At 41.5% G+C, this 7,674-nt stretch overlaps 1 protein-coding gene across 7 annotated transcripts in view; it reads right to left on the bottom strand.

Annotated features, from left to right (window-relative positions):
• Window positions 1-91: 91 nt before the first annotated feature.
• RBM6 (RNA binding motif protein 6) overlaps window positions 92-7,674 on the bottom strand; it is a 99,775-nt gene continuing 92,192 nt past the window's right edge. For 4 of the 7 annotated variants that reach the window (XM_081300992.1, XM_081300993.1, XM_081300991.1 and 1 more), the window contains 6 exons: window positions 7,320-7,415; window positions 5,930-6,190; window positions 4,456-4,530; window positions 3,981-4,078; window positions 1,289-1,418; window positions 93-336 (listed from right to left, as the gene is read on the bottom strand). In XM_081300992.1, coding sequence (XP_081157118.1) covers window positions 211-336; window positions 1,289-1,418; window positions 3,981-4,078; window positions 4,456-4,530; window positions 5,930-6,190; window positions 7,320-7,415 — 786 coding nt within the window. In that variant the 3' untranslated portion in view covers window positions 93-210. Of the gene's footprint in view, window positions 337-1,288; window positions 1,419-3,980; window positions 4,079-4,455; window positions 4,531-5,929; window positions 6,191-7,319; window positions 7,416-7,674 lie in introns of all 7 variants that reach the window. The other 3 variants (XM_081300988.1, XM_081300987.1, XM_081300989.1) reach the window with 2 other exon arrangements.

The following is a 7,674-nucleotide window of genomic DNA, read 5'->3' as shown; positions in this document are numbered from 1 at the left end:
TCACTTCAGATGGGCCCACACCAAGGCATTCTCTCTCTCCTTCCATTAAGTACACCCTCTACCAGTCTTTGGGAGAAAACTTTAACAAAAAATAATCACATTGAAAAAAAGTTTATTTAAAAAAGTTCTAGCAGCAAGAACAGTAACAAAACAAAAGGAGAGACAGACAAACAAAAAAGGAGGTGTGTCCTGTGGGACTTGTCTCCATTCTTAATCAAGTTCTTTATACCGAGCAAACATTACTCTTCGAACAGCATCTCGGTAAGTCTCATTGGACTGTCTCTTGCTGGTTCTTCCTGGAGTGCCAACACCAGGTCCCCGCATCCGGCCATCCGTCTACAAAACAAAGACAGTGAGGTGGGCTCTGTGAATTAATCAGTCTCAGGGCTGATCTCTGACCACAAGCATTTCTGAACCTGAAAGGAGAAGGTTATAGGGGAATTAAACAATGGGCAACGTTTCTTCTGATTCTTTTCTTGAGGCTCTTACTGAAATATGAGAAGCAAAGTCCTTTCTGGAAACCAGGACTACCAGGACTATGCTTCTCAATCTTTTCTTTTTAAAAATATTCATTTTTTAATTGTAGTCGGACATAATACTTTCTTTTTATTTATTTATTTAGATGTGGTGCTGAGGATCGAACCCAGGGCCTCACACTTACTAGGCCAGCGCTCTACCGCTAAGCCACAACCCAGCCCCTTCTCAATCTTTAGCCATCAGAGTCCTCTGCTTATAATCCCTCTAGGAGCCACTTTAGTTTGTTTGGTTTTTTCTTTTGGGGGGGGTATGGGGATTGAACCCAGAGGTGCTTAATCACTGAGCAACATCCCAGCCTTTTTTTTTTTTTTTTTTTAATTTTGAGACAGTTTCTCCAATAAGTTGGTGAGGCTGGCCTTGAACTTGTGATCCTCCTGCTTCAGCCTTCCAAGTTGCTGGAATTACAGGCATGTGTCACCATGCAAGGCAGTTTATACTTTTTATTGTTTATTCCCTGGTTCTTTTTACCAAGTGATCCTTCAATTTCAAACTATTAGATTCCCATACTGCTCTCTATAGAGTATAAACTCCATTCCAACGTTTCCCTCCCCTTCCCATTGCAACCAAACCACCAAAGGCCCAGCATGCCAAGCTATACCCCAGTGATCAAAACTGGGTTTCTGAGCTCTCGTATCTTAGGTCAGTAGTAGAAAATCCTAGCTAAAATGATATTATGCTGGACCAGAGAGGAAGAGAAAGTTATAAATATTTTAGGCTCAAGTAGCCTCCAACAACATGGAAATAATTTTACCTCCTCTGATGAACCCAATCCAGGATGGCCATATCCTAAGCCTGCCCCTTTCCTCCAGCCAGTGGCTTGCTGGACATAGCCACCTTTACTGTTAGTGTCAAGGTCTTCTTTATCAACAGATTTACGATCACTGTAAGAGAAGCAGACATACACAATCACTTCAAGATGACCTGCTGGTGAATCTAACAAAACCTTCTGTTCTTAGGTTCAGATATGTCTTCTATAAAGCATATAAAACAACACCTTTGAGTGCCTGCTACCTACACATTAGGCTTATCCTGGGGATTCAGAGATGACCATGATTTGGCCCCGATCATGGAAAAAGATTCGAGAATTATGACAACAGATGCTTACAGAATATTGAAGGGTTTGACCATGGATGTGGCAACAGTGGGTATCTGTTAGAGATATAAAATTGGACACAATCTCTGAGGGGTTGTCATTAAAAAATCATCAAAAATATGATGGGGGGCTGGGGTGGTGGCTCAGTGGTAGAGTGCTCTCCTAGCATGCATGAGGCACTGGATTCGATCCTCAGCACCACATAAAAACAAACTAAAGTATCCACTTAAAACTAAAGATACATAAATAAATAAATATTTAAAAAATATGATAGGAAGGTACATTCTGAATTGGGTCTTTTTTTCCCAACTTTTTAGTTGTTGATAGAAATTTATTTATTCATTCATTCATTCATTCATTCATTCATTCATTCACGGTGCTGAGAACCGAACCCAGTGCCTCACACATGCCATGTGAGTGCGCTACCGATGAGCCACAGCCTCAGACCTGAATTGGGTCTTGACAAATAATTAATGGGCTAAAGAAAGTATGAGAGTAAAAGACACAAACAAGGAAAAGTGAAAGAATATAATCTTTCCAGGAGAGGAGTGGTAGGAATCTGAGGGCAAATTGTAAAAAGGCTTGGAAATTAAGCTAAATCAGGCCTCTGCACAACCTTTCTCAGGCATGTAATCCAGCCCTCTTACTAGGCAAAGTGTATGTTCACAAAAAGGGCAAGTTGTTCAATCCCCAGTAACTCACACACACACATACACACACACACACCTCTCTTATTTTGGGCTGTGATCAAATTAAGCTGAAATATCAGGGCCCCAGACCCTGTGCAGCCACTTCAGGGTTTATTCTGTTAATCATCTCCCTTTCATCACAGGTGTAATCTCCTCCAGCTGCTGATTAAGCTCTCGTTAAAAATGACTACTCTCTTTCTGCTGATGCAGCCTCTTGTCACCCTTTTCCCCCTTTCAAGGCTTTAACTGCTCCCTCTCACTATAGACACCCAATAGAAACCTGAGTATCATCAGTGACTTTTCTGGTTTCCCAGATAACCTACTGATCACAAACACTGATGGATTTGATACCTTTAACTCATTCTCCTTGCCATACTCCCTGCGTGTTCTCAGCTTTAGTCCCTTTATGAATTCATCTTCCACTTAACAATCTCTCTAAAATGCAAAACTAGATGAACACCTTACTTAAAATCATTCCATGACCTCCCAATACTATTTTCGGTGGGTGGTGGGGAACAGTACTAGGGATTGAACCCAAGACAATGTATCACTGAGCTACATTCCCAATCTCTTTTCTTTTGAGATTGGCTAAATTGCCCAGGCTGACCTTGAATTTGTGACCCTTCTGCCTTAGCATCCACAGTCAGTGGGATTACAGGCGTGTACCACTACACCTTGCTTTCCCATTGCCTTTAATGAAAACTACCTTAATTGTTGAGAGCCACAGTTTAGTCGGAATGACGCCTGGCATTTTGCTAGAGGGAATGGTTGAAAGGTGACCCTGCTCTGGGATTAGGGCAGCCCGGGATTAAGGAGGATCCTCCAGGAATAGGGTGGCTCCGGGATTAGGGACGGATCCTGCTGCTTGGCGCCCATTGAGTTCGGAGTGCAGAGACTGGTGGAGGGAGTGTGTTCCCGGTAAGTGTGTGTAGAGTTCGGGAATAAAGAGTTGCTGTTTGAACCTACAAGGCTTTGTGGTGGCTCGGTTATTTTGTGCCCAAATAGACTGCGGCACTTAATGGTGCATGGTGTTTAAGGAGTACAAACTTCACAAACTGGCCTTCATTTGTTGTATCTGCCGTATTTCTTGTCACTCAACAACACACTCCCAATGGTTAGCCTCATCAAACTACTTATAACTCCTCAAATGCAGCATGAACTTTTTCATTCATGCTATATCATTCCCTCCAAGTGAAATGCCCTCCCTAATATGCATCACCTAAACTTTCTCAACATTCTGTGTTCACACCGATGTCAAAGACATTATATGTATTGTCCACCTAAGTATAACACAGTACCTGTATACAATGGATCATCAACAGATTCCACATAACTCTGGGCTTATAATTTGGGAACTATTTGTATTTTTAAATTTTGAGGCACAGTCTCACTAAGTTGCTGAGATAAGGTGTCTGACTGTAGCCACTCCCGCCTGGCTTTGAGCAGCTGAAGAACCCAGCCAACCTTTCATGTAAATGCACATATTTCTGGTGTAAATATATGTAGTCAAAAGGCCAGGGTGGATCTCATGCTCAAGGAATTCAGACAAACCTTGTTTTTAATAGCTTCACTTCTTTGAAAGAGAAAACAGTGGCACACTTAAAAAAGATGGTTTTACTGTTAGGTGTTGAGGCCATGGCTTAGTGAAGGGTTTGTCTTACCTGTCAGTTTCCCTGGAGTATTTAATCCGTTTTCTTTCTGGAGAGTCAAAAGACTGGAGCTTTTCCCTGCGATCATTTCCCTTCTCTTTAAACCGACCCTGTAGGTGAGCAGAAAAGCAGACCTGAGATTTCCACTTAAGGAGGTTGGGAGGTGGAGAATCTGACGTCTCTTTTTATTTCCTTTTTTTTTTTCCTCGGAAAAGGGGTTTGCTATGCTGCCCAGGCTGGGCTCAAGTGATCATCCTCCCTTAGTCTCCCAAGTGCTAGGACTACAGGCATATGCTACCACACCCGGCTCTAATACTTCTTTTAATGTGAAGATTGCTCAACTGGTAACTCCTGTAATCTCTCACTCATGTTTTGGGGCTTCTTTGTTATCTGTCTTCTTATAAGGAGGGTTCAATATAGCCTACAAAGTCCATAACAGAGAAGAAAAAGAATTGAGGTCAAGTTAATTGAGGTCACCAAAGTTTACCTCGCGTTCTCTCCTCTCCAGGTAGGCTAGCTCCTGCTCAGACTGTTTTATCTTCCGGTGGATTTCCAGGTTTTGCTGAGAAAAGAAGGAAATCTAAGAATATAGGTCAAGGAAAAAATGGTCCTACAAAAGCTTCTAGGCCTTTCCTAATACTGTACGTCTTCTGATTGGCTGATTCTTCTAAATGATCACAGTACCATGCAAGCAACAAGCTCTAACTGGTCTTACTTTGGTCTCATCAATGGGGAATCTAGATTCTAATGCAGGATTTACCTTTCTCCAAGATGTGGAAAACAAACTTGATTTTTGTCTTCAACTAAAGTGAAAATTAATGGGAGAGGATCGGAGTGCACCAGTGAAGAAAACTACATGCCCACATATTCTGCCTACCACTTCTACCACTCATTATCACTAGAAACTAGTCACTCTTTCAAGGGCCCAGAGAAATATAAAAAGTAGCACCATAGTCCTGAAGGAACAAATGGACTGTTCTAAGAGCCCCATACTCCTCAAGCATAGTTCCACTACACAAGAATGCAGGTATATATATGAATTGTAAGGAATCCAAACAGTTCTTGCATGGACAAGTGGTTTGTACTGGATGACTCCAAGAAAAGGAAAAGTAATTCAGTCCACTGTCCTAGGGCTCATCACACCTATGACTCCTCTGTCCTGATCACTACTTTTCATCTCTTTTCCCATTTACTGGCATTTTCAGCAGAAAGCTGAAATTCAAATGTGTCAATATAACGACTCAGAATTCCAGAAGGTCAAGGGGACCTGGACAGTAATTATGTTCCAGGTATTGTCCAGGAGGAGCATCTCAAGAGTTCTAGGAGCTTTGCACAGCCTTCATAGGGGCAGGCTGGGCAAAGTGGTTGATATACTTATACCAAAAGAAAAACGTCTCAGCTTTTAGCTATGCATGATTCTGGGTTTTATGTTGAGAGAAACCTAAATCCATTCCCTTCACATCTTATCTTGCAATATCTGTTAGAAAAGAAGTATGAAAGAAATTACTCTGAGAACATGTTTATCTAGGGGCTTTGTTTATAATTTGGCTGGCTCCTTAGTAAGTATAAATAAATGGGAAGACTGCAGGAGAAGACCAACATATGTAAGTTTAACAGCCCCAAAATATCTGTTTTGTTGTCGCTTATAATTATACTCACTACATGAGGAGATGGCAGAATCTGACTCACAGCTGGATAAAACCAGGTGAATGTCAAAGAAGAGAAGGGGCTTATCTGAGGTCAACTGTTAGAAGGCACAGCCTTAATACATAACTGTGAACTATGCATTACTTCACATGAACAAAATGTAGAAGATAATTAATTCTTAAACTGAACTGACTGAATGATAGGAACTGGGGGATTATTTAGGCTAAGGAAGGACAGTATAAGCTTTATTCTCTGTAATACCCGTCAATGCAAAGAATCAAAACTTGAAAAGTCATGGCCCCTTCCTTTAATACCTTGTGCAGGTCCGACAGCTGTTGGTGTTTGATTAGAACTTCTTTATTGGGAAACTGTCTCCTGCAGAGCAGACAAGCCAGTTTATTCCAGTCAGTAAGTTTGTCTTCTTCATTCTCCTTCTTGGTCAGCAATTCCCGTGGCTGGGGCTGTGCTGGGCGGGGCTGTAGAGGAGGGATCTGTTCCTCCTCTTCTTCTTCCTCATAGTCACTGTCTCCTCCATATTCACCCAGGAGGCCAATCAGTGGGTTTACCACCTTCGGCTGAAAGAAGGAGGCGGCCAGGGATCATCACCAACTCAAGCTACATTTTTTGGGGCCCCCCCCCTTTTTTAAAAATATTTTGATATGGGTATTTCCTGTCTTTTTTCTCTTTTAGTTCAAATAGTGAACTGGGTTCAAAACATGCGCAATGCCATGCTGTTCATTTCCCAGGTGGCAGCAACATGCCTAAAGCTTGATCTTGTTCCTTGATCACTGAGGAAGAGAGAAGGGAACTGGCACAGAAAACAGCAAAAGAACTATAAAATTACCATTTGTGTACAATGTGTCAAAATGCATTCTACTGCCATACATAAGTAATTAAAACAAAATTTAAAAAAAAGAATTATAAAGAGTAAGTGATGAACACCTCCAAATCACTGTAACCCATGGAAAAAGGAAAGATGAATTTCACCAAGGCTCTAGGTGAAGGAGATTTAGGAGGCAGACTAGAAACAACTTTAGTAATAAGCATTCAGGTAGACCAATCTGGCTCCTGAGTAAGGTAAAGAACATGGTTAGGAGAGATGCCATAATGAGCTGAATTAATAATGTGGAATAGGCAAAAATATCTTGTAGAAACTGCTTAATAATGATGCATGGTCACTGGCCTATCATCAATGGAAATTAAAAAAATAGAACATGGTCACTACTGTTGTATATTTATATTCAATTGGAATCATGAGTGATTAGGTTGAGACTATCACTCACTTCAAGGTACCTAAAAATGGGTAATAATATTAGCATCTTGACCAGTCAGGCCAACTATGAAAATGACTACATGCATACATCTAAGATTCTTACATGGCACTAAAAGGCATGAAACATAGATACCAGGAAAATGGGTTTCCTTGGTGATTTAGAAAAGAACTACCAATAATAAGATTGTAACTTAAAACGGCCGGACATTTGGTTAGGTAAAAATGGTAGACACCCTTGTTAGCAGACTAGAAATTTAAACTCATACTTATAATCAAGAGGAATCCTTATTTCTGAGAGAGAGAGAGAAAGAGAGAGAGAGAAAGAGACAGACAGGGCCAAGCCCAGAGTGAGGCACCAGCCTTTGAGTTCCTTTCCTATCCAGAAGCAGACCCAGCCCTACCATCCCCAGGGCATCCACATGAAGCCTTACTGGAGGGGGGCTTTCTTCCTTCTTCACAGTGGGAGGCAGGGGCTTCTTAAAGACGTCCTCTGGAGGGGCCTTCCCCTCACTGGCATTTTCCTGAAACTGACCAAACCTTGAGGTAATTTTTGCACCCCTCAGTACTGGTGATTGAACCCAGAGCCTGCAGCATGCAAGGTAAGCTAGCTCTACTATTGAGCTACATTCCCATTCTCTGAAGTAACTCTTACATGATAACTCACTCAAAGAAAAAAAAAAAAGTTAAGAGTCAACCCTGTTGAAATGTTGCTATCATGATTTTGAAATATAGAGTCTTTTAAAATATAACATTTAGGGCTGGGGATGTGGCTCAAGCGGTAGCGCG

Source organism: Spermophilus citellus (genome assembly GCF_964194105.1).
Source record: "Spermophilus citellus genome assembly, chromosome: 7".
In the NCBI taxonomy this organism is placed as follows: Eukaryota; Metazoa; Chordata; class Mammalia; order Rodentia; family Sciuridae; genus Spermophilus; species Spermophilus citellus.
This window is presented reverse-complemented; position numbering and strand designations above follow the sequence as displayed.